The 27,592-nt window shown below is 44.3% G+C and overlaps 1 protein-coding gene across 2 annotated transcripts in view; it reads left to right on the top strand.

The window, feature by feature from the left end:
* itpr2 (inositol 1,4,5-trisphosphate receptor, type 2) overlaps nt 1–27,592 on the top strand; it is a 235,633-nt gene that overhangs the window by 177,031 nt on the left and 31,010 nt on the right. For both annotated transcript variants that reach the window (XM_059654708.1, XM_059654707.1), the window contains exons 46-52: nt 2,291–2,401; nt 10,334–10,526; nt 12,172–12,297; nt 13,200–13,375; nt 19,742–19,906; nt 23,306–23,504; nt 23,664–23,744. In XM_059654708.1, coding sequence (XP_059510691.1) covers nt 2,291–2,401; nt 10,334–10,526; nt 12,172–12,297; nt 13,200–13,375; nt 19,742–19,906; nt 23,306–23,504; nt 23,664–23,744 — 1,051 coding nt within the window. The remainder of the gene's footprint in view (nt 1–2,290; nt 2,402–10,333; nt 10,527–12,171; nt 12,298–13,199; nt 13,376–19,741; nt 19,907–23,305; nt 23,505–23,663; nt 23,745–27,592) is intronic.

The raw sequence follows: 27,592 nt of genomic DNA, 5'->3' as shown, positions 1-27,592 counted from the left end.
CGGTTCCGAAGAAGAGTGAAGTCAGACTTGAAGCATTAACTCTGTTTCTTTCTTCAGATCCTGCTGAGTTTCTCCTGCACTATTGATTTGAATTAGCTTTATGTGTTGGTTTAGTGTTAATGTTGACCTAAGCACTAGGAGAAATCCATGACCTTCAATCAGAGGAGTCTTTATAACAACCTTTTCATATCCATCGTTCAGACACCTTGTTAAGACAAGACCCTGTGATCTCAGAATAATTTAAATGGGTGACAGTGTTCAGTGGCCAGCACTGCTGTCTTGTAGCACCAGGGACCCAGTTCAATTCCTCTCTCAGGTGACTGTCTGTCTGTATGGATTTACATCTTCTCCCTGTGCCTGTGTGGGTTTCCCCCGGGGGCTCAGGTTTCCTTCCACAGTCCAAAGGTGTGCAGGCTAGGTGGATTAGCCATGGAAAATACAGGATTAGAGGATGGGCTGGGTCTGAGTGGATGCTCTTCGGAGGGTCAGTGCAGATGGGCCGAATGGCCTCTTTCCACACTGTAGTGATTCTAAATCTTCCACTGACACTGTATTGAGGAAGAGTGAAGGAATTATCCCTTGCATCTCATTTATATGATAATAATGACTTAATTTCATCAGCCATTGGGACATCTTGTGGTCCTGAAAGGTGCTATATAAATGCACATCTCCCTCTCTCTCCTCTGAGAGGGTAGGCAGAGACTCAGTTTAATGTCACATCTTAATGTCAGTCTCCTGTGACCGGCTGAGGTCCTGCTGCAGTGCACTGGAGAGTTGGCTGGAATCTTTGATGGAGTCTCTGGACCAGAGCTCGGTTGCACATTGATAATACAAGTGAGAGGTGGCACGGCATTTTTTTTTAGTATCATAGCAATTTAGTGCAAAGCATCAGGAAGGCTTAATGCAGACATGTCCTTGCTTCTCACCTGCACAGTATTAATATCTGGCTGGCTTTTATACTTCATGTTGTTCTAGTGGCTTTTGATTGCATTGCAAAAATGCATTTAAGCAGTTGTTTTCTCTTGGAGTTCTGTTTCTCTGTTGAGTAACGGTTTGCCATTCCATTACCTCGGTGCTTATTGCATGTTTATTTTTTATGAAAATCCTGAGCTCAAAGTTAGAAGATTAGCAACAGCATTTGCTATTGTAAATAATGCTGGCCTTCAGGACAATGACAAGACTCAATTTTCTGATTCTAAGGAGCAGTGAGATCCTCTTCCTGTACAAAGATTATTATTTCATCAGATTTTTAAATTCCTCCTTGGGAGCTGGGCATCGCTAATAAGATTGCCATTTACTGCCTGTCCCTTGTTTCCCTAGGAGACTGCAGTGAACCATGTTGAATAATTTCTGGGAGCAAGTCGATATACCTGAGTGACTTGTTTGCAAATTCTGCAAACATTGAAAAGCCTTTGAGCCTGATTCTGGCACCAGAGTGGCAGGTTTCCTTCCCTGGGGAATATTGGTGATCACGTTTCTTTTTTTTTAATGATCTTCCAGCAGCTTCACTGCCACGTCCTGGTGTCTCCATCCATGGTTGTGGTGAGAAGGAATCCCCACATCCTGGGGATTGTTTGCTTAGACACATCCCCGGGGCTTCACCAACACCGCTTGGATGCTGTGCTGTCGCGTCTGTTACATCCCAAGACAGCTCAAATCATTCCGCAGCCAGCTAGGAAGCCCCTTTGAGGTGCACCCTCTGTTCTTCAGTACGGAAATGCAGCTGCTGGATTATGTACAGTAAGGTCCCACAATCAGCAAAGAAGTGGCTAACCAACTCAGCTGGTTTGATTGGGTTTCTTTGAAGGAGGAGTGACGGCCAGAATATCAGGAGTACTCTCCCAGCTCCTCTTCCTCCCATGAGCCCTTTTTATATTCAGTTAAGTTGACAGATAAGGCTTGGAATTTCAAGGCAAGGGCCTTGTCGAACTGGAGAGTAGAACCATAAGACTTTATGCGTGAGGTGGGTTCCCCACCCATGTAGCACTCCCTCAGCATTACGGTGAACCGCCAGCCAAGAGTGGAGCAGGCAACATGCTTGTGTGATCAAAATATAGCACGTTTTTGCCGTATGTGTAATCAGCCACCTCTCAATCTCGTTTAGACATAGGAAATCAGGTTATTAGGAGGGAAGGAAGTATTTTCAGGGTGATGGTGAGGAGGCGGCAGAATGGCATGAGTTCTCATGCAGACACAAGGGACAGAATGGTCAGCTTCAAGTGTAATAATGTGTCTGACGTTGATTTACGCAAGGTGCTGATATTGTTTTGTATGTTTTTTCTCTTTCCAGCTTTCACAGCACAACAAGCTGCTACAACAGGAACTGAAGCTATGTTCTAAGCCACAGGACAAAGGCAGTGAATCCTTAACATATTACGCGAATCACACCGCACAGATTGAGGTATGCTGACCATTATTGCGATCCAACTCTCAACCAGCTGTTTGTGGGTGAAATCCTTGTCTCCCACATGGGAGGCTGATTTGAATGTAACTAAGCTGCTCCAAAACATTAATGTTGGGAGCTCTCTGTTACTTAAATGTTAGCAATTTCACAGAATACCGACTTGCTCCATTTGCGTGCGGGCACTCGGCGTGAAATTGCCGCATTAGGGAGACTCAAGGGGCTGGAGTTGGAGGAGTGCTGATATATCGGAGGGTCTCGGGATTGGAAGAGATGGCAGAGATAGGAAGGGGCAAGAGCGTGGAGATTTTTAAAAGTTCTTCGATTTCAAATTCGAGCTGTCGCATATCTGGGCACCAAAGTAGGTTTGGAAGCAGCGGAGGTTGTAGGTGAAAGGTAACCTGATGCAAGTGAGGACATAGGCACCAAGAGTTTTAGATGAGCTCCAGTCGAAGGCAAGAAATTGTTTAATCAGGGAATAGGGGAAAATCTTAAATCATGAAGCTCAGAAATGCTGCTGTTCCTTCAGGCATGCTTCAGATTGGAAACTGGAGTGAGTTCAAAGGGTTTGGAGGTTTTGCCAGTAATCAGCTGTATGGGATATCTGAGATCTATTGGAAAGAGGGCACAGAGACAGATAAAGCTTCAGTGGGTGTGGATTGATTGTGTAAACACAGGGAGCTAATAATTAGTGGCGTGAGTATTTCATGGGCTGTGGCTGACTTAAAGCTCTCACCTGAAAGTGTGGACTTGCATTCTGTTCAAAAATATTTATCTTCTTATTGCAATATAGGATATAGTTTAAAGAACTGGACTTGGGTTTTTTTTTAATTCAGTCGTGCGATGTGGGTATCTGGCTGGGTCCAGCATTTATTGCCCATCCCTAGTTGCCCCTTGAAGGAGGGAGTGAGCTGCCGCCTTGAATCGCTGCAGCCCGTGTGCTGTGGGTTGACCCACAATGCCATTAGGGAGGGAATTCCGGGATTTTGACCCAGGGACAGTGAAGCAGCGGCGATATATTTCCAAGGCAGGATGGTGAGTGGCCTGGAGGGGCACTGACAGTGGATGGTGTTCCTGTGTATCTGCTGCCCTTGTCCTTTTCGATGGAAGTGGTTGTGGCCTTGGAAAGTGCTATCTGAGGGATCTTTGGACAATTTCTACAGTTTGCCTTGTAGACAGCGCACACTGCCGCTACTGAGCATTGGTGGTGGTGGAGGGAGTGGATGTTCGAGGATGTGGTGCCAATCAAGCGGCTGCTTGGTCCTGGGTGGTGTCGAGCTTCTTGAGTGTTGTTGGAGTTGCACTCATTCAGGCAAGTGGGGAGTATTCCATCACACTCCTGACTTGTGTCTTGTAGATGGTGAACCAGGCTTTGGGGAGTCAGGAGGTGAGTTACTCGCTGCAGAATTCTTGTGGCCACTGTGTTTATATCCATTTATGTTTCTGGTCAATGATGCCCCCTAGGATGTTGATAGAGGGGGATTCAGTGATGGTAACACCATTGAATGTCAAAGGGTACTGGTTACATTCCCTCCTACTGGAGATGGTCGTAGCCTGGCATTTGTGTGGCACAAATGTCTCTTGCCACATGTCAGCCCAAGCCTGGATACTGTCCTGGCTGTATTTGGCTTGGGCTGCTTCAATATCTGAGGAGTCACAAATGGTACAGATTAACAATTTTGAAATCTGCAGTTGACGAGAAAATGTCGTAAATAAAGTAAATGTAGGGTTGCATTGACTGCAAAAGCATTTAGATCTATCAGAGAGAGAGAGAGAGAGAGATGATCCATGGTTTGATGATTGAGGAGAGGTATTATGAAGAATCCCAGGAACAGTGAGGTTAGCGCTTTGAGCCAAACCAACTCTGCAACATTGTTTAGGTGCAGCTGCAGTTTGATGCCCAGTTCCAAATTTCACTTTCAGGAGGGTGTCCAAGTGCTGGAGTAGGTTTGGAGGCATTTTGCTTTGAATGGTACTTGGGATGACTGAGTTTGGTTGGTTGAAGCAACTGGAGATTTTCTCCTCTGAGCAGAGACCAGCACGAGACCAGTGATACATTTACAACCAGGTACAGGGTTTTGATAGGAAACTTTCAGAGGAACCATTTCAATTGCAGCAGCATCAGTCACCAGAGGACAGATTAGAAAAGGAGCCAGAGCACAATTAGGTATGGTTTTGCCCAGTGAGTTTGGATGGAGTGGAAGCAGATTCAGCAATAACATTTGAAAGGGACATTTACTTGAGCAAGAGAAGATTGCATTTGGGCTAATTGGGAAACTTTCAAAGAACAAACGTAGAGACCGAGGGCTGAATGGCCTCATCCTGTGGCGAGCATTACTATGATCCTAGAAATTTCTTTTCATGCTACTGTGCACATGCCGTGTGCGTGTATATAACTGTTCTCTGAAGTAGTGTTAGCAACAAGTAGAAACTGTTCACTTCGTTGCACATTGCCAGAGGAATAACTCTCTGGCAATGTCACTTGGGCACTACTGTTAAAGAGTAAATCCCACCTACTTCAGGTGTACATTGTGACTGTTTCTGAAACTCAATGGATTTGTGAACCTCTGAGACTCCAGTTTAAAAGATTATTGCCTTCTCTCAAAATTCCTTTGTACCAATGCTTCTCTTTGTTGAGCTGCTTGCCAGGGTCAGATTCAAACATCTGCTGTGCCAGGTCAATACATTTAGTATTCGCATAAACTGCACAGGTCCCAGAAGTTAACATTCTAGTGACAACAGTTCCACATCTGGAAATGGGCCTAGCACTTGTTTCGAAATTGCAAATGCAAGGTGATGCATTTTAGAAGATCTAATTCAAGAGCGAACTACACAGTAAATGGAAAAGTCCTGGGGAAAATTGATGTACTGAGAGATCTGGGTGTTCAAGTCCATTGTTCCCTGAAGGTGGCCACGCAGGTCAGTAGAGTGGTCAAGAAGGCATAGGACATGCTTTCCTTCATTGGACAGTTATCGAGTACTCGAGTTGGCAGGTCATGTTGCAGTTGTATAGGACTTTGGTTCGGCCACATTTGGAATATTGCCTACAGTTCTGGTCGCCACATTAACCAAAAGGATGTGGATGCTTTGGAGAGGGTGCAGAGGAGGTTCACCAGGACATTGCCTGGTATGGAGGGCGCTAGCTATGAAGAGAGGTTGAGTAGATTAGGATTATTTTCATTAGAAAGATGGAGATTGAGGGGGGGGACCTGATTGAGGTCTACAAAATCATGAGGGGTATAGACAAGGTGAACAGAAAGAAGCTTTTTCCCAGAGTGGGGGACTCAATTACTAGGGGTCATGAGTTCAAAGTGAGAGGAGGAAAGTTTAAGGGAGATATGCGTGGAAAGTTCTTTACACAGAGGGTAGTGGGTTCCTGGAACGCATTGCCAGCGGAGGTGGTAGACGCAGGCACGTTAGTATCTTTTAAGATGTATCTGGACAGGTACATGGATGGGCAGGGAGCAAAGGAATACAGACCCTTAGAAAATAGATGATAGGCTTAGATAGAGGATCTCGATTGGCTCAGGGTTGGAGGGCCGAAGGGCCTGTTCCTGTGCTGTAATTTTCTTTTGTTTTTTTTGCTCTCCGTTCTTTTTGTTCTTTGCAATTCCCATTAGCTCTGAGAGAGCATTCTGATCTCACTGTCAGACGCTCTGAAAGAAAGCTTTACTCATTATGCTGACAAGACAAAAAAAACAGCCAGGAGCATCCACTGCTCTGTTGAGGAGGCATTATTTACAGCATTTCCCTCCGTTACATTTAATGGTACTCTCAGGCTTTCATGGCTCATTATTTTAATAGCTTCCGCCGTAAACTATGTACCAACTTCAAACGGGAAGAATTCTCAAAAATTACTAACAAACAATTTGCAGGTGTTCAGCAGTTTTCATGATCTGAAAATATTCCCGTAGCCAGTGAAACGCTTTTGAAGTAATGTTGCTGCCATATTGGGAATCTAACGGTTAACTTGCTCGCAAAACAGCAATGGCCAGAGAATCGGGGCGAGTTGGGGGGGAAGTGGGAAATGGGAAATAAATATTGGGCAGGTCACGAGGAACAGCTACCCTGCTCTTCAGGCTTTGTGTTAATCTGACAGGGCCTTCTGTGAATGTCTCATCCAAGAGGTAACTCCTCTGAAAGTGCTGCCCTCCTTCAGGAGTACTCTGCTGCTACCTTGCAGCTTCAGGGACCCAGGTTCGATTCTAGCCTCTGGGTGACTGACTGTGTAGTGTTTACACATTCTCCCTGTGGGCTTCTTACCACAGCCCAAAGGTTTGCAGGCTAGGGTGGATTGGCCAGCGGGGTACTGTGGGTTTGGGTGGGTCTGAGTCTGGGTTGGATGATCTCTGGAGGGCTGGTGCACTCTCGATGGCCCGAAAGGCCTCTCTTTACACAGTAGCTACTCTGTGAAGTGTTAATCAGAAGCAGTTACTTGAGTTTGTGGAGTGAGACTTGAATCCCCAACCTTGCTGCTGGCTGATAAATGCAGTAGAATCTTTGGGCCTAGCCATGGTCAGGGTGGGGGGAGTGGGAGATTGGTGGCCTAACTGTTTCTTTTCCCCCATGTTTTGTTTTAAAGGATGTTTCTGATATATTGACAGGAGGGCTCCACCATGTAGAAATGCCCTGTCAGAATTTTTCCTTGGCGTGTGGACGTCACTTGCAAGGCCTCTCTGGAGGCCCAGTGGCCTGCCAGGCATTTCAGGGGACGGTCGTGAGTCGGCTGCGATGCTGTGGATCTGGAGTTGCGTGTAGCCCAGACTGGATAAGGACGGCACTTCCCTTCCAGGAAGGACGCTGGTGATCCAGCAACAATTGGTGATAGTATCACGCTCACCAAAACTGGATTTTGGTTCCAGATCTATTTGTAGGCCCAGTTCTTAGCCTGCCGTACCATTTGAGTATTGAGCTGTTGGATTCGACTCTCAATGTCCCTCCAAGCTTTACGACCTTGCTCAATTATCTATCAAGTCTTTTGTTGCTCCACCTAAAGAATTAGGGACAGGATTAGCTCATTTGCCCCATCCGGCCTGTAATGCCTTTCACCGCGATCGGTGGGGTGGGAGGATTTGGGTGAAAAGTGATCAAGAACCCATCCACCTTTGCCTTAAAAATATTCAAAGTCTCTGCTTTCGTTGCCTTTGGGGGAAGAGACTTCCAAATACACTCAAGCTTCTCAGAAAGGATATTACTTCTGTCTTCTGTGGACGACGCCCTTATTGGTGATCAGTGACCCCCTAGTTATAAATTCTCTTCCCAATACGATGATCTTTTCCCAGAAAGCTCTGTCAGGATTTTGTACGTTGCAATCAAGTAGCCTCTCACTCTCTGAAACTCCAGCAGCTGCCAGCCCAGTCCACCTAACCTTTCCACCTGAGACAACCCTCTCATTTCAGATTGTACATCTTCTCTGGACTGTGTCCAGCAAGTATGCATTCTTCTGAAAATAAGGAGTCCAATACTGTACGCGGATCTCCCCTGTCTTCTGGCATAGGGTCTGTACTTTGTACACCACTAACCCCGAAGTGGCTGAGGACATTTTGCATGTGCTTAAAAAAAATGCGGAAAAGTGTTCATCCCAGATTCCTGTAAGCTCATTACCATTGATAACCTTTACTTAACCAGCTTCCATGTAGAAAGCCAGGTATTGAATATAGTGCTAGTGTCCAACTATACTTGTCACTTGCTACAATTTGTCAGACCACTTTCTTTAACATGAACAGTCAGTCACCCAGAGGCTAGAATCGAACCTGGATCCCTGAATTGTGATGTGGGAGGTGAAACTGTACATGAGGGGGACAGGAAATACTGACTGCTCTTTTTATAATAGTTCACTAACATGCCATCTACACAAGAACTTGCTGTCGAAGGAGCCCCCTCCCCTTTTTATTTAAATACACACCACGCAGCATCCTCGGAGAGGGAAATGGAATTAATGTGACCTTTGATCAGAACGTTTAAAGCGTGATCAGTTGTGTGCGGCGATGAAGTGGGTGAAGGACGTGATGGAGGGAGGGACAAAGTGGAAACCGGGGCACATTGAAGGCCAGAGCCAAAGGGAACTGTCGTGGGGGAAAGAAGTTTTACCTAAATTTAAGCCCCATCCACCACTCTTCAACCCACTGTCCCATGTAACCAAGGTACTGTTGTACACTGAGATGACCTTTCTCATTGTCCACTGTGTAAGGTATATTTGGTCATGATGCCAAACTGGAGGAGCTGGAAGTCACAGTAAATGATCCACTGCATTACAGGCTCATAGCTCCTTGAAAGTGCAGGTAGACAGGGCAGTGAAGACAGCGTTTGGTATGCTTGCATTTACTGGTCAGAGCATTGAGCACAGGAGTTGGGAGTTTATGTTGTGGCTGTACAGGATATTAGGCAGGCCACTTTTAGAATACTGTGTACAATTCTAGTTCGCCCTTCTGTGACACAGATGTTAGTAAACTTAAGAGCGTGCAGAAAACATTTACAAGGATGTTGCTGGAACTGGAGCGCTTGAATTATCAGGAGACGGTGAATAGGCTGGGGTTGTTTTCACTGAAGTGTAGGAAGCTGAGGGGTGACCTTTTATAGAGGTTGATAAAATCATGGGGGGCATGGATAGGCTGAACAGCCAAGGTCATCCTCCCAGGGTAGGGGAGTCCAAAACTAGAGTATGTGGGTTCAAGGTGAGAGGGGAAAGATTTAAAAGGGACCTGAGGGGTAACTTTTTCACACAGAGGGTGGTGTGTGTATGGAATGAGCTGCCAGGGGAAGAGGTGGGGTATATGAATAGGAAGGGTTTAGAGGGATATGGGCCGAATGCTGGCAAACGGGACTTTGTCAGAGTGGGATATCAGGCAGGATTGGTGGAGTTGGACTGAAGGGTCTGTTTCCATGCTGTATGACTCGGAGTACAGAGAGTGATGTCGTGGAAGATGAGAAGATGGAAAGCCTGACAGTGAAGGTGGGTAAGTGAGAGAGCGTAAGTGCAGGAAATGTGATGGATGTGGTGGAACGCCTTGCTAAGGGTTGAGGGAAAATGACTTCTCACAAGCTTGTTCTCAAACCGCCCCGATTTCGGCAGTCAATCCAATTGCTTAGGCCATCTGACACTTTACGTGTGTTCGAATTTCCCGTCTGTCACACTTACAGACGTTGGTATGGCTCGTTTTGTTACTGGACTTGAAATAAACAAAGATCGTCAGTTTATTTCCAATAAGATTCCGAATGTCAGCAGATTGAATTATTCACTGTGTATCGAAATGAATGTGCAATTTGCACACTCAAGAAATCAGTCATTGGGAAGCAAAGCATCTTCCACACACAGTCACAATTTTAAACTCCCCTGTCAGTCGGTTATTCATTACCCTCACTATCAGCGTGTATGACGTGCTTGCAGTCTTGGTAATGTTCAATCAAAAGAAGACCTCCTGATTCAACTGTGTCTAAACTGACTTTTTAAATAACAGCACTTTCTGCGACTAATATTGCCAAAGAGTGGGATCACAATGGACCACAAGCAAGCAAATATCAAACAGAATAATGACAGATTCATTCTTTCAAAATTCATTTTTGGGATTAGACTGTCAGTCGCAAGACCTAACACTTACCGCCCACCTCTCGCTGCTCTGAACGGTGGGACTTACCTGGGAAATCTTGAGGCTAGTTATAAGCCCAGCTCACTGATACAGGCCTGGATATCAGACCAGGCACCCCAGGTAAGGGCAGCAGTTCAGGACAGTCTAACCACTTCATAGTCACTTTTCCTACAATGAGCTTTTGTGCGTCCAAATTGCAGATGAAGGGGTGAGTTGTTTAGTAACTTGTTCCAGAACCTGTGCTGTTGCGGCACAGTTGGTGAATGCAGTGCCCACTTTGTCCTTGTTGATACAGGAGAAAATCTGGGGCAGTGTTCTTAACCTGCTTCTGCCTTCCACTCCTCAGATAGTGCGACATGACCGGACCATGGAGAAGATAGTCTTCCCTGTGCCCAGTATCTGTGAATATCTCACAGACGAGTCCAAGACTAAGGTGTTTAACACCACGGAGCGAGACGAGCAGGGCAGCAAAGTCAATGATTTCTTTCAGCAAACCGAGGATCTTTACAATGAAATGATTTGGCAGAAGAAGATTAAAAGTAAGTAATTGAGCTTGGGTCTGCACAGGCTCTTGGAAGTTGGGAAGCATTCTTTTGTGAGGAATTATTAATTAGCTCTTGTCTTCTGGTATGGTATGTGTACCTGATTTTGGCAATGCTCATGTTAACTCCATCTAATCCAAGAACTAGATGTGGCTAACACGGTACTGACATGTTAGTGTTTATTACAGTTCCTGACGTGCATGTATGTTAAAGTCACAGGCACTGGGGCTAATACTGAACTGATCAGTTAAAACAGTAGCGCACTTCCATCAGCATGTCATGCTTCAAATGACTCCAAAAAAAGGTGAAGGCTTAGTCCTTTCTCCCTTTGGGTCATGCGCTCCGATACAGTGATGTGCATGCTTCTTAAAGGTACACTGCATATCAGCTGGAGACGTAATCGGCCTCGTGTATAAAACGTAACAGTGTGAGCAGAAATTATTTTCGCTTTAGACAAGAAACCTCTATCCTCCTTTATGTTGAAATCTGATTGTGTGTGTGTGTGTGTGTGTGTGTGTGTGTGTGTGTGTGTGTTTTTTTAAATTTATCGGCCAATTTTTTTGGATTCTCAAGATGTTAAATGTGATTTGTGTAATGCTTAGTCTTGGTAGGGTAGGTCAGGCATGCTTTAGGGTCGAAGATGTCCTGTTTGTGAGTTTTCACAGTAAACAGCAAATGATGATCTGATCAGGGTAAGCTTTGATGTGGCCAATTCCATTCCAAGCATGGAAGATGAGTAAGTGGTTAGAACCCTATTTGGAAGAGTGCTGATGAGATGAACCCTTGCATTTGTTATGATGCATTCGGCAGCCTGCTTTCCGTGCAACGATGTTACTGTTCCATTCCTAAATGTCTAAATTCTTACTGGATTACTTGCTATGGCTTGTATTAGGCCAGTCCAGCTGTTGTTGGACTGCAGTGATGTGGACACAAGTAGTCCCATTTAATTAAACATGGGACAACAATGTCATTTACCCTTTCTCTGCCAAACCCAGTGACCCACTGTCCCACTCTGTCCTTTTGAGCCTCCTTAAACACGCATGTCTCCAGGACAATCCAGTACTTACCTGTATACTGAGTGCGCGTAAGGCTTAAGCATCAAAAAAAGACTGTTCTCTCTGGAGAAGATCTGCTGACCCAATAAATTTGTTTTAGTTTTGAAAGGCGTTTGATCCTGGAGACAATATTTACATTTGTTCTGGAATCTACAATTTGTGGTCATAGATGTGAAATGAAAATGGAGAGCACTGGAAGCAGGCCCAGCAATGTCTGTTTAGCGAGAGAAGCCGAGCTAATGTTATAAGACATTCCCATTTATGGCCTCTGTTCAGCATAGGAAAATATGTCACAAGAAACAGCTCACAGACAGCATCTACCATACACGGTTACTGTGCCAGAGCAGTTAGTGGGTACATGAGGCAGAAAGGAATAGAAAGACATGCCAAGAGGGCCAGATGAATTATGGTGGGAGGAGGCCCGTACAGAGCATCTATGGCAAAGTGCACAAGAAGAGCTGAATGGCCTGTTTCTGTGCTGGAAATTCTCTGTAAAAATTGTTTTGTCTAAAATGGCACCAGTTCTGCCTCGGCAGAAAGAATTCTATTGGATAAGACATCTCCTCACCTTGGACTCTTTCTTTCAGATAACCCAGGCTTGTTTTGGTTCTCAAAGAACATATCGCTGTGGGGGACCATTTCATTCAATTTTGCAGTATTTATAAACCTAGCTGTCGCACTTTTTTACCCCTTTGGGGATGATGGTGATGAGGGTAAGTTAGAAAGCACATTTCAAAATGATTGCTTTGGTTAATGCACTGTGAGTGTCTATTTTCTCAGATGACCAGGAAAGAGAGTGTGTGGACCATCTTTCCAAGTTATGTTATTGTTGGGGAAGTGGTGATGTTGTGGTCACGTCCCTAGGCTAATAGTTCCGAGAGCAGTAATAGTGCTTTGGGACATGGGTTCAATTCCCACCCAATTGTGAAATATGAAATCGATACCAATGGAGCAGTCACCTAATGGTGACCACATTGATTATTGAAATATGATTCACTGACACCCTTTAGGGGTGAGCCCGTTCGCAGTAAGCTTAGCAGGGGTGGCCTTACAGAAGTTTGTAAAATCATAAGGGGCACAGACAAGATGAGCAGCCAAGGCCTTTTCCCCAGGGTAGGGGAGTTCAAAGTTTACAGGGCTTAGATTTAAAGTGAGAGGGTTAGGATTTAAAAGGCATCTGAGGAGCAATGTTTTCACACAGAGGGTGGTGCGTATGTGGAATGAACTGCTGGAGGAAGCGGTAGATGCAGATCCAGTTGCAACATTTGAAAAGTGGGTCGGGAAGGTGTAGAGGGATATGGGCCAAACACACACAAGTGGGACTAGTTTAGCTTAGGAAGCTTGGCTGGCATGGATGAAGGGTCTGTTTCCAGGTTATACAACTCTTGGATCTAATCACTTGAGGACCTCTTGTCTGAAGTTGTGGTAGCATCTTAGCGCCATTGTGAATTTCACAGCAAAATCTGGCCCTTTATCAGAGTTGGCTCCAGTAGCTGTATCCACTGAAGTGGGGACAATGATCATCAGGAGTGTGTTGTCTGAAGTCCACTTGAGTTACGTGAGCTTTTTTGTACTTATTAATGTACACTCACTGACAGTTTTATTCTCTTTGCAGGTACCATCTCTCCGCTGTTTAATCTGCTGCTGTGGATAGTGGTGTTTTTTTCCATTGGTTTGCTTATAGTCCTCCCAAAACCTCATGGAATAAGACTGTTTATTGTATTTGTAATGTTCCGGTCTATATACTCACTTGGTCTCGGGCCAACTCTCATACTCTTGGGTGCTCTAAATGTAAGTAGCATCATTTTTTTTTCTGAGAAAATATGACCTGTAAACTTTGCATATTGCCGGTCTTTATCTGAGTGTAGTTTCATTGCTAAGGCAGATGGTAGATGGAAAGGAAGCCTGGCACTTACATTGGGATTTTCATGATGGTTGGACATGCTAAAGTGCTTTATAGGAATGAACGATTTCTGAAGTGCGGTCACTGTACTGATATAGAAATTATAACCCTTTACTGAATTGGTGATTCCAGTGAGCATCTTTTACACGTTGGAAGTTGCGGAGCACAGGAAATTGCATTGCGATCAGCTGTTTCATTTGCCACCCATTAATTTATTGGTGCATGCTCCCAAGTTTACAGTGACATCGCATTGCGCTCTGGGTCTGCACTGCTAATTCCTTAGAATTCTGCAGGGAATTTGTACCATGTATCAATTCAACCTAAATCAGTGTTTAAAACCCAGAGGCAGATGGAGTCGGAGCCTGCTGTAGTTTTTGGGTGAACTGGGACTAGATGACAACAGCCCAGATCAGGCACACAAACATAATCCAGTCCACATTTTAACGTCCTTATTTATTACTGCCTTGCAAAAACTAACTTCTAAAAAAGGGCTTTTGTGCTTTCTTTTCTGTAATGCAGTTGAGGAACAAGTCAGTGAAAAAAAACCCAGGTACTACAGCCTCTCCCTGCGACTGTTCATAGAGTGCTATTAGCTTGTGATATGTTTATTTACACCATAACTCTGACCATTGGAATTTATAGTAAGTAGGATTTTGTTATACTTTCTCGTCTTGCTGTCAGGTCAAGTTATTAAGGGCAGGCAGTGGCGTAATGTTATTGAGATAACAAAGTGTTGAGCTGGATGAACACAGCAGGCCAAGCAGCATCAGAGGAGCAGGAGAGCTGACGTTTCGGGCCTAGACCCTCCTTCAGAAATGTTATTGTCAGTAACAATATTGCATAATGTTATTGTCGCTGGTCTATTAATCCAGACAGTAGCAAATTCTCCGGGATTCAGTCAAAGTCTGAAGCCATTGTGTATGGGCTTAATTATTTTCCCAACTTTTTAGCTTCAAAATGAGGGCTGATTGAATGGAGTTAAATATAAAATGTGCCTGACCCATGAAGGGAAGCTGCTATCCACTCCAATTCCTCCTAAAGGCGGCTCGGAGTGAGGAACATTTTTGTTTGAATTCAGCAGTAGATGAAATTGAGAAAGTGACCATAGGTAGTAAACTGGATTTGGGACATTGCAAAGGTTATACTGCATTTCAATTGTGTTTTGCTGTTGGAATCATAAAGCTGATCTAACAGTTTGGATTTCCAACATCAAAGACACATACAAAAGAACCAGAGTCTGGTATTGAGGCAGATGGCTGAAAAAGCATCAGCAGTAGGCTGCTGTAAGATCAAATAGAGCCAACAACTAACTTAAAAATCCCTCCCAAAACGACAAGTTTAATTTAGATTAAAGTTGCTGGTTCTTTTAATAAGTCCAACTTGATGTGCTCATAGTTCAATGATCTGGAAGTTATTAATAACACGGTTTGGTTTATTTTAAAGCCTCACGATGTTAAACTTGGACACTGACCTTTCAGTGTGCAGGGTACATTACATGTAACTGTTTTCATTACCTGTGGCTCACCCAGTTCTCTTCAGTCTTGATTTTGATTGAGGGGGAGCTCCTTATGAAATCCAGGGCCACCTTTCAAAGCACTTGGCTGAAATGAATGGCTGAGAATTTAGAATTTCCAAGATAGTTGATGACCCCAGGCCTGTGGGCTGGAGACAGCATCAAATGGCACTCAGACCAGAGACCTCACCTCCTGTGCAGGGACTAGAAGTTTCATTGAAGTGTTTGAAGTATTTCTGGTGTAAATAAAAGTCATGTATACGCTGCTGGAGGTGGAGTGGCCATCTTGGGGTTGGTGGTGGGGGTGGGGCTGCATTGCTGTTCACAAGAAGCCATGTAAATACAGTGGTTTTAAAAGCGTGTCAGAGGCTAAGAATCTTACCTTCCTAGAACTCCCTTCCTAATGACCTTGTGTGACACTAGTGGTTCAACAAGGTAGCTCACCACCCCACCTCTTTGTGGACAGCTAGACACGGGCAATAAATGCTGGCAATGCCCACGTCCTGTGAATAATTTGTTTTTTTTTTCTTGAAAACAAGGCACACGTTGAAAATGATAAGCAAAAGGAGTAGGTGGGGATTTATTTTTTTTTAATCCAAACACGCTGCGTTGTTGAAATCTGGGCTATACTATCAGAAAGCGTGGTGGCAGCTCAATCACTGAATTTTTACTGCTCAAGAGAGGAGGCCAGTCTGCCCATCTTGCATGAACTGGCCAAGTTACTCAGCAGCACTCCGCACTGCCTTCACCCCACAACCGTGCATGACGTTCCTTTTTCAGGTCATAACCCTCTTCATTGAACCTGCCTCCAAAATACTTGTGGGCAGCATATTCTAGCTCTCTGTGAGAACATTTCTGGAGTCACCGTTGCTTCATTCGCCAGTCACCTTAAACCTTCTTGACCCTTTCACCAACGTGGACAGCTTCTTTTTTGTATCTGGTTGCTTCAGATCCTCTATGATCTTGAGCACACCTATCAAATTGCCCCTTGGCCTTCTCTCCTGCAAGGAGAACACTCGCAACTACGTCTTCCCCTCCATGTAGTTGATGTTCCTCAACTCTGGAACATTATTGTGAATGTTTCTTCTCATGTCTTCAGGTCGTTGCTCAATGGCAGTGCCGAGCATTGGATTGGACTCAATATTCTTGTTGAGGTCAATCCTGTGGTTTATACACAACAACCTTGTTCTTGTACTCTGTGTCTCTACTAATAAAGCTTGCAATCTTACAATCCTGCAGATGCAATAATAATATTCAAAAGAGAGTGCGAGATATATCTACGTGAGAGAAGGAAATTTTTACCATTTGGAGTGGAATGAATTGGATAGCCCTTTCAATGAACTAGCACATGAAAAATGGGCTGTATAACCCCGTTCTGTGCTGCATCATTCTACTGTTCTCCTGTAGTGATGCTGCCGAGCCAATCTTGGTGGTGGCCATTGAAATCCCCCACCCAGAGTACATTTTGTGCCCTTCCCACTCTCAGTGCTTCCTTCAAGTGTTGCTCAACACAGAGGAGTACTGAATCAGCAGCTGAGGGAGGATGGTGTGTAGTAATCAGCAGGAAGTTTCCTTGCCCATGTTTAACCTGAAGCCATGAGACCTCATGGGATCTGGAGTTATTGTTGTGGAGTCCCAGGGTAACTTCCTGCTGACTCTGTATACCACTGTGCCATGAAACATATTCTGTTTCACAAGACTGAGCCGCTCTCATGCCTAAACAATGATATGGACAGCCTTCCCTAATGTCAGTAAAAAGGATTGGGTACTGATTCTATCAAAGACATGTCAGATGGTTTTGGTGGACTCCAACAGCATGGATACCTGCAGATGTGCCCATTAGTTTGCCAGATACAAACCGGAGATCCTTGTCCAATGCTTGCTCTGCTCATTTTATACCTCAAAGTCGTGACTGCGTTCTTATTCACTGGGAAATAACTTGTATGATCCAGGTGAATGTTTGCTAACCGAATACACCAGCCTAGCTGGGAGTGGTGCAGAGATCACCAGCAAAGTGGCTATTTTTACCCATTGCTGAGAAGGTGGAGGGGAGCTGCCCTCTCCTTGAGCAGCACTGCAGTGTCATTCTTCATTGTTTCGCTTCAGAGAACCATTAGTGAGAGATTGATTGATTTCCATCACTAGTGAGCCACTTGGAGTTACTAAAACAATCTGAATGCTCATAGTTCCTGGTGGGGAATAACCAGCTGATTTGCCCCTTCCCAACCTTTTCAAACTGGCCAACACCAGGCACCGCCCACTGTAGGTCAGAAACAGCTTTCACCATTCATTTTAGATTTGCTTTCCCACAGCCTCTGTGTAGGAGTATTCCCAAAGTTGGGAGTGGATGGAAATTTTAGACAATCACAAATTGCAGTGGGAGGAAAGCTAGCTTTTCCCCTCTTGTGTTTATTCCACTGTGTAATTCAGTATGTCTTCTGCAATAACACCTCTGCCATGCTGTGATAGAAATCGATTTCAACGTTCTGGCGACTTTTAAATCCCCACACCTGCAAATCATCTCCTCAGATACCCTTGAAATTCCCAAACTGGTAAACTCTGGTCAGAGGGAATCTCAGATTCTGCTGGGTTCACTCGCAAGATAAAATTATGAGCATGCTCCTCAGGAAATTGGCCTTTGAACTTCCTCCATCTTTTGCTATAAATATGGTGGATTTTCAATCTGGAGTCACCTCTTTGGGGGTTAGTTAGCTCAGTTGGCAGGATGCCTTGAGTGTGGTGCAGAAACTTATCAATATCCTGCATTCGCTCCTCATACAGGCAATGACAGTGCACAGAGAGCTGACTCACACTTTGCTCCATGCCTGATGCAAAAATTTGCCTTTTAAACTGCCTTAAGCCTGTAAGCGCAGACTAGGATCTGTCAAGAGCTGGGAGCTGACCTCAATTCTTTAATCGTTTCCTAAATTTAGGAATTCTCTTTCAAGTTGCTTTGCAATTTATCTCATTTTTTGATCAAGTAAAGATAATACAGAAAACTTTATTTTAACCAGAATTCTCAATAAATTGCAAAAATTATATCCCTCAAGGTTTTAGAGTAGATTTGTAGCTCGTGTTGTGGATATTGTGGTTGATTGGCTCGCCGAGCTGGTTTGTTGTTCTCCGCAAATGTTTCATTACACTGCTGGGTAACATAGTCAGTGCAGCCTCCGATGAAGTGCTGTTGTGTTTTCCTCGCCTGTTATTTAAACTCTGGTGTCCGTTGAGCTGGATTACCTCCCTCCCAGTTTTCCTTCGCAGTGGAGTGTATATGGGGTCTAGCTCTGTGTTAGTTCGTGGCTTTCCTAATGGAGAACCAGGCTTCTAGGAATTCCCGTGCTTGTCTCTGCTTTGCCTGTCCCAGGATCCTGGTGTTGTCCCAATCGAATTGGTGGTTTTTCCTATCCGTGTGGACAGAGCTGAGTGAGCATTGGTCATGTCTTTTTGTTGCCAGTTGATGTTCATGTACCCTTGTTAATTTCCTTCCTGTCTGTCCAATGTCATGTTTGTCACAATCTCTGCAGGGAATTTTCTATGTAATATTGATCCTGTGCATGGTGGGTCTTTGGTTCGGATGAGCAGTTGGTGCAGGGTTGATATGGGTTTGTGTGTTAGTCAGATGCCCAGTAGTTGTAGGAGTCTTGTGTTCAGTTTAGATGCATTCCTGATGTAAGGCATTGTGATGAGTGTGTCGGGGCGTGTAGCATCTTTCTGGTGTCGTTTGCATCAAATGGGCATCTTCTGACCCAGTTTTTCGGGTATCTGTTGTCTTTGAATACTTGGAAGAGGTACTCCTCCTCTTTTTGGTGTTGCTCTGTGCTGCTGCAGGGGTGTTGCCTGTTTATTTAATGTTCTCACGCAACTTTGTGTGTGTTAGAGTGGTTGCTGTTGAAATTCAGTACTTTGGTCTGTGTGTGTGTGTGTGTGTGTGTGTGTGTGTGTGTGTGTGTGTGTGTGTGTGTCTTTCCTGTATACATTTTGTTCAGAATTTCCCATTGGTACTGCGTTCCACCATACTATTTGAACGAACAGCAACACACTGCACATGGTGGAACAGTGTTTTCACATTGATTATGTGGACCTCTCAGTTACCCATAATATTTGATCAACTCCTGGTTCCATAGGTGCTGGTTAGTAAGATGATTTTTCTCTTTGGGAAGTCCCCTTGGAGTCCACTCCATCCAGAGACATCCTCACTTCACCTTGCAATGTCTCCTGGGGTCATCTTTGAGTAGTTTTAATTGTAAAGAAGCACATTTCAGAATGCCCTTTCACTGAATCACACATCTGTTGGATCAGTAAGGTATTACTGCAGCTAATTCACAGAATCCGTTCAGTGTGGAAGCAGGCCATTCAGTCCATCGAGTTTACACTGACCCTCCAAAGAGCCTTCCACCCAGAGCTATCCCCCTGTTATCCCATGGCTAACCCACCTAAACTACATATCCCTGCACACTGTGGCCGATTTAGCACGGCCAATCCATCTAAGCTACACATCTTTGGACTGTGGGAGGAAACCCATGCAGACGCAGGGAGAACGTGCAAACTCCACACAGTCACCTGAGGCTGGAGTCAAACCTGGGTCCCTGGTGCTGTGAGGCAGCAGTGCTAATAACTGAGCCACCGTGCTGACGATATGACTAACTTCAACTCATGACAGATGCTGCCGGGGCAGGTGTGAGTCAAATTTTTTGTATTATTTTCTTCAAGTAATAAATGCCCACTCTCCTGTTCTCTTTAGCTGTGCAATAAGATCGTGTTCTTGGTGAGTTTTGTTGGAAATCGTGGAACGTTCACCCGTGGTTATAAGGCAGTGGTCTTGGATGTAGAGTTTTTATACCATGTGACCTATGTGGTGGTCTGCATGCTTGGCCTCTTTGCTCACGAATTCTTCTACAGTTTCCTGGTAAGTGACTGCAGGCTTTCGAAAATTGCACTGAGTGTTTTGTCCACCTGTATCCATGTGCCAGCAGGAGGTGTCTGCCCTGGCACAGCAAATCATAGACTCCTGACAGTCCCACCCCACCCCCTCCCCCCACCACCACCACCCCACCTCAGGCTGTTTTTCACGTGGCATTGGTCATGTTTTGTTTTCTTCTGGTTTAATCTTTCCCTTTAAGGTTCCTCTAGGCTCGAGTCCATGTCAGCAGGTGATTTTTTTTTTTAATTGGGTTAGTTGCAGTTGATGCTGTTCCAAACCAAATCTGAGGAGTTTAAAGAACTAGGAGCAGGAACAAATAATTCAACCCCTTGCTCGGACGTTTCATACAATTTGACCTCCTCTCAGACTTGACTCCACTTCCCTGCCTGCTCCCCATTGATATTAATTAAAAGTCTGCCTTTGCCCCCAGATATCTTCAGTGTCACACCAAACAGTCCAGTTTCTTCCCCTGAATTTCTTATTTCCAATCATTCTTAGCAGTTCCAAGAAACTATTGCTATTGGGCATCTTTGCCCCTACTCCCACAGATTCATGACCCTTTACCTATCATAATCTCCATTTTCAATCTGCGCTCCTTTATCCTAAAACTATGACCCCTCATTCTCCATTCTTTTCCAAGGGGAAACATCCTCTCTCTGTCCCCTGTATCAGTTCCCTTTAGCATCTTACATTCCTCAAATAGATCTCATTCTCCTAAACTGTTGGGAGTCTAGAGACATTCAAATCCCCCGGTACCTTCAGCAAGCCTGATCCATTATTCGACTAGAATATAGCTCATGTCACTTTGGACTCCAACTTCCCATCTTTGTTTTGTAGCCCCTAGTATCTGTCTTAACAATAAATTGTAGTTTTTAAAGTTAAGTTGACCGCACACTCATTGTTTCTGGGGACAGGCTTTGAGGTCCCTCCAATGTTTGTGACAGCATTCCTGAACTGTCTGGTTGTAGAATCATAGAAGCCATACAGTGTGGAAGCAGGCCATTCAACCCATTGAGTTCACGGTGGCCCTCCAAAGAGGATCCTACCCAGACCCACCTAGCCTGCACATCCCTGCATACTATGGGGGGGGGGGGGGTGCAATTTAGCGTGGCCAGTCCCCCCAGCCTGCACATCTTTGGACTATGGGAGGAATCTGAAGACCATGGGAGAGACACGGAGAATGTGGAAACTCCACACAATCCCCCGAGGGGGACGCAATTAGATCTGGGTCCCTGGAGCTGTGACGCAGCAGTACTAACCACTGAGCCACAGTGTGGCCCCATCTAATATTGAGGTCTTGCATATTCTCGTACTAAAGAAGAAATGCTTTCTCTCCGTCTGCCCTATGTCATCCTTAAATCACCTGGACTGCTTTGATCTGGTCGCTGCTCAGTGCTCTGTTCTCCATGCATTGAACACCAGCCCTGTTAAGTTTGTAAATTGTCAGCTCCTTAGCTTCACAAAGATCTGCAAACCCTCCTTACCAAGTGGAGAAATAGTCAGAGATAGTAGGAACTGCTGATGCTGGAGAACCGGAGATAACAAGGTGTGAAGCTGGATGAACACAGCAGGCCAAGCAGCATCAGAGGAGCAGGAAAGTTTGAGGTTTCAGGTCGGGACCCTTCTTTCAGAGAAACAGTCAAGCCTGATTGTTTATAATACAAATGGCAACTTGAAGTCTGACTGAAACTCTAATGTATTCTGCTTAGAATATTGTAATTGGGACAGAAAACATGTAAACTGTAACATTAATAAAGTGTGCAGATTGGTTTTTTTATTTCTCCCCAGAAGCCACAGTCTTCTATTTAAAGACTCAAGAGTCCTGCAGAACAGAAACAGAGCCTTTGGTCGTACCTGTCTATGCCGAACAGAATCCCAAACTAAACTGATCCCACCTGCCTGCACTTGGCTAGTTCCCTCCAAATATTTCTTATTCATGCATTTTTCTGAATATCTTTTAAATGTTTTAACTGTATCTGCACAAACCTTTCCCCCTGGAAACTCATTCCACACACAAACCACTTTGTGTTTAAAAATAAATAAATGCCCCTTATGTCCTTTCTAAAATCTTGCTCCTCTCAGCTTAAAAACATGCCCCCCAAGTTTTAAAGTCTCCCACCCTGGGGAAAAGACACATGCCATTCACCCTCTCTATATCCCTCATGCTTTTATAAAATCTGTAAGGTCACCCCTCAACCTCCTATGCTCCAGTGAAAAAAGCCCCAGCCAATCCAGCCTCTCCTTACAACTCACGTCATCCATTCCCGGCAAACATCCTGGCATATCTCTACTTGCCAGTTAAATAGCTTCCTTCCTATAGCAGGGAGACTAGAACTGTACACAGTACTCCAGAAGAGGCCTCATCAATGTCTTGCACAATATTCGCAGAATATTTGGAGAGTATTGAATGAAACGCTGTACCTCTGGTTTAAGGATTATTGGATTCCTGTTTCTTGTTCTCTATATATTAAAAGTGAATGTGAATCGTTCCTTTACCTGCTTGATTTGCAGTTCAGTTTTCTAAATTATCAATGCATGGTCTGGGCCAGTCTCCTGTACTCGAGATCCAATTTGATCAAGTGTGTTCATCAATAACTGTGTCTCATTCCTGTTAAATGAGAGATAATTGATGTTTCTTCAGCCTCCACTTCACCACCATGTTATACGTTCCTCAAAACCAGATTTTCCTTGTGTTTGATGTGAGATGGCGGAATAAACTAATGTGTCTCCAATACTCGTTAATCAGTTACACCAGAGGTTTTTGCACCATGCCCCTTTTCGGAAGCTTCGGTGTAATCCTCCCCCCCTCCCCCCCCGCCCCCCCCCCCCCCCCCCCCACCCCAGCCACCCAATTGTATGACCCCACTCCCCTAACATGTACCAAAATCAAGATAGTCTGTGCCCAAACCATGGGGTTTGGAGCACTGAAGGATGCGTTTCAACTGATCCAAAATAAAATCCCCTTGCTCTTGTTCCATAGCCCTGCTTCATAAGCGAGGGAAGACCTGTGGTGCCATCCCAGCCTGAACCTAGGTAAACTCATTTGGAAAATTGCTGATCTCCAGAACTCTTCAGATATATATTCCCACGAGAAAGGATGTCCCTGTTTCTCAATCTTCATCCAGACTGAAGGCTTGCCGCTGCAGGAGCCCTGTTATTAACGAATATCCATAAGTTATTCACTGGATAAATCTCTCGCCTGTTGGACCAGTCCCAATATTTCCAGATTTCAGAGTTTTGACTCCTGAATCATGTCCTTGCATAGTGGTCCCTGGTTCAGAAACCTTACGCATTGTTTCTTTAAAAGTTTGTTTTGTTTTGTGTTTTATTTCCCCTTTTGTACTTTAGCTGCATTGTTGGTTTTTTTTCTCTTCTTTCCCCCAGTTGTTTGACTTGGTCTACAGGGAAGAAACTTTACTCAATGTCATAAAGAGTGTCACGAGAAATGGTCGGTCCATTATACTGACAGCAGTGCTGGCCCTGATCCTTGTCTACCTGTTCTCCATCGTGGGGTTCCTCTTCCTGCAAGATGACTTCATTATGGAAGTGGACCGACTGGAGAAGAACAAAACACCTCTAACAGGTAGATCCACTTCTTCCCTGTAGCCAGTCAGCATTGGACCTTTAACATTTTGTGCACTGTAGATAGACCAAAGGAACCAAGTAAATGCAGTTCACAGTTGACATACTTAAAATGATGCATGCAGTGAATTTCAGGCTGCTTCTTGCTGGTGTTTTACAGCACAGGAAAACCTCTACGGCCCACCCTTGAACAAGGAGGAGGATGTGTGCCGGGAGAACTGCCCCATGTTACCTAATGCAGGTTAGTGAGCCTGTTGGAAAGCAGGCACAGTCTGCGCCTGTGACTTCTGACAATGCCTATGCAATACTATGTTGCTTCAAGTGGAAAGAGGTGGGATTAGAGACTGGAATTGCTTGTTTTCTGAATGGTCAGATCCCAGCTTATCACATTGATTTTACAGCTTGACTTGGGACCACAGTCTCGGATTATATCTACATTTTAAAATAAAAGATCCATGTAGTTCCTAAAAGAATAAACATTCCGCATTTCTTAAAAAAAACATTTTATTATACAAGTTCAAACAGGAAAATGGTTTATTATGTGCTTGTGGACTTGCTCGCTGAGCCAGTGTGTTCGATTGCAAATGTTTTGTCACCCTGCTGGATAACGCTGTCAGTGTGCCTCTGGTGAAGCGTTGGTGTTCTGCCTCACTTGTTATTTATATACCTCTGTTTGCTGGGGTGGTTAGTATGGCTTCTGCTTTTGTTTCTCAGTGGCTTGTACCAAGGGTCTAATTCAATGTGTTTGTTGGAGTAGTTCCAGTCAGTATACCAGGACTCCAGGAATTCCCTGGCACATCTCTGCTTGGCTCGTGCTATTATGGATGTGTTGTCCCAGTTGAATTCATGTCCCTCGTTGTCCGTGAGTATTGAGACAAGTGAGAATTGGTCGTGTCTCTCTTGGAGTTCATGTATCTGTATTGTCAGTTTTCTTCCAGTTTGGCCTATGTAGTGTTTCTCACAGGCCTTGCATGGTATTTTGTATATTACACTGGCTTTGCTGGTTTTGGGTGTGAGATCCTTTGTGTTTGTCAGTAGCTTTCGGAGGTGCAGGGTGGTTGTTGGCTTGTGTGCTAATCTGAAACCTGGGGGTCTGAGTAATATTTGCGGTCATCTCTGATATGTCTCTGATGTACAGTAGGGTGGTTAGTGAGTTTGGTTGTGTTGTCTTCCTGTTGTGGTCTGTCTTGGAGGCAACAGCGGATTGTGCTTTTCAGGTATCCGTTCCTTTTGAACACTCTGTATGGGTGCTCCTGCTCTGCTTTATGTAGTTCCAGGTTGCTGTAATTTGTTGTGGCTGGTTTAAATAGTATTCTGATGCAGCGCTCCCCACTATACAGCCCAAACTTTGGTTCCAATATGTAGATTAAACCTTTGCGATTACTGAACACACAAAACTAGAAGAAAGCCACTGACAGACAAACAACATCCTCACTGGGATAAAATTCACAAAAGAAGAGAACAATACCAACTACCCTTCCTGGACATAACAGTAGAATGCAAAAACAACAGGGAACTCCAGACCAGCATACACAAAAACGACCACACATACGGATCAGATACTCAGTTACGTCAGCAACCACCGCAACACACACAAACAGAGCTGCATCAGGACACTATTTAAACCAGCCGCAACACATTGCAGCAACGGAAGCTATGCAAAGCAGAACAGGAACACCTATTCGGAATCTTCAAAAGGAACGGATACTGGAAAAGCACAATCTGCTGTTACCTCTGAGACAGACCGCCACAAGAAAACACAACACAACCAGAAACACTATTCAGCCTACCGTACATCAGCGACATTTCAGAGATGACCATAGAACTATCCAGACCCCTAGGTTTCAATTTAGCCCACAAACCACCAACCACACTGCGACAGCTACTGACGAAGGTAAAAGATCTCACACCCAAAACCAGCAAAGCCAGTGTAATATACAAAATACCATGCCAGGCCTGTGAGGAAACACTACATGGGCCAAACTGGAAGAAAACTGACAATACAGACATATGAACACCAGCTAGCCACCAAGAGGAATGACCAATTCTCACTATCTCACTACACACAGACAACAAGGGACATGAATTTGACTGGGACAACACATCCATAATAGCACAAGCCAAACAGAGACTTGCCAGGGAATTCCTGGAGGCCTGGTATTCCATCTGGAACTCCATCAACAAACACATTGAACTGGACCCGATATACAAACCACTGAGAAACAGAGCCGCAAGTCATACCAACCACCCCAGCAAACCAAGGCACACAAATAACAAGTGGGACAGAACACCAGCACTTCACTGGAGGCGCACTGACGGTGTTACCCAGCAGGGTGATGGAACGTCTGCAATCAAACACCCCGGCTCGGAGAGCAAGTCTACAACCTCATCCACAACCCAATCTACAAAATCTTCTCAAAAACTTTTAAGTTTAGTATGTATCTGTATATACCATCTACTGTGTGTGTGTGTGTGTGTGTGTGTGTGTGTGTGTGTGATGCAAACTACAATATATGCACAGTCTTCCATATATAATCTATATATACACACACGCAATCTATATTTATTATATGTACATACGCTTGATATACACACATGTATACAATCTATGCTACTATATGTTCATACACAATCGATTATATGATGATAAAGGTAAAGCTAAAATTATCATAACCTTACAGGACTACTCTTCCATAAAGATAACTGGTGATAGGGTAACTGCACCTCAGGAAGGGAAGAGGTTGAGAAAGGTAGACCTTCATGGTGGGCTCAAGTAGTGTGGGAACTGAACCCATCACTGTTGGCATCGCTCTGTGCCACAAACCAGCCGTCCAGTCAACTGACAGAATTCCTCCACTCCCCCTCTCTAATTCGCAGTGTAAACAGGAGGACTCATGCGGAAGGTTCTGAATGTGAAGAGAACATGTCAATTGGAGACGAGAGACAAGAGAATGTCAGAGTGTGTAGTAACTCTGAAGAAGTAAACTGCATTTATTTCAATGCAAGCTGTCTTATAGTTAAGACTGATGAACTCAGGGTATGTTTAAGAACATGGGATTGGGACATCATAGCTATGACAGAAACTTGGCTGAGAGATGGATAAGACTGGCAGCCCAGCATTCTGGGTTTCAGATGCTATGGGAAGGATAGGAACGGAGGCGAGGGGTGGGGTGGGGGGGGTTGAGTCACTTTTGATTAAGGAATAGATTACTGCTGTTACTAGAGAAGATACTTCTGAAAAATCATCCAGTGAAAATATCTGGGTAGAAATTACAAATAGGAAAGGGAAGATTATTTTGGGATTGCACACTGGGGCCCCCAGTAGTAAGAAGGAAATTGAGCAACAAATATGTAGGGAACTCTCAGGTTGTAATTATGGGTGAATTTTAATTTTCCAAACATTGGCTGGTGCTACCATAGTATTAAAGATTTGAATGGTAAAGAGTTGGTCAGATGTGTTCAAGAAAATTTTCTTTATCCTTATGGGATCCTCTTGGAAGGAGTGATCACAGTATGGTCGAATTTAAAATACAGATGGAGAGTGAGAAGGTTAAATCCAGTACCTGTATCCTGTGCTTAAACAAAGGAGACGATGAAGAAATGAGGAAGGAATTAGCTAAAGTAGAACGTGAGCAAAAACTTTATGGTGGGTCAATTGAGGAGCAGTGGAGGACTTTCAAAACAATTTTTCACAGTGCTCAGCAGAAGTATATTCCAGTGATAAGGAAGAACTGTTGGGAAAGAGAGAGCCAGCCTTGGATGTCTAAGAAAATAAAGGAGAGTATCAGATTGGGGGAAAAAAAACATACAAAAAAGCAAAGCATAGTGGGAAACCAGTGGATTGGGAAATCTTTAAAGGCCAACAGAAAGCCCAAAAAAGTTATAAAGAAAAGTTAGATTATGAGAGTAAACTAGCGCAGAATATAAAAACAGGCAGCAAAAGTTTCTATAAATATGTAAATCGTAAAAGAGTGGTGAAGGTAAACATTGGTCCTTTAGAGGATGAGAAAGACAATTTAATAACTGGGAATGAGGAAATAGCCGAGACATTAAACAGTTAGTTTGAGTCAGTCTTCACAGTGGAAGACA

Source organism: Stegostoma tigrinum, chromosome 25, assembly GCF_030684315.1.
Source record: "Stegostoma tigrinum isolate sSteTig4 chromosome 25, sSteTig4.hap1, whole genome shotgun sequence".
NCBI classification, from domain to species: domain Eukaryota; kingdom Metazoa; phylum Chordata; class Chondrichthyes; order Orectolobiformes; family Stegostomatidae; genus Stegostoma; species Stegostoma tigrinum.
This window is presented reverse-complemented; position numbering and strand designations above follow the sequence as displayed.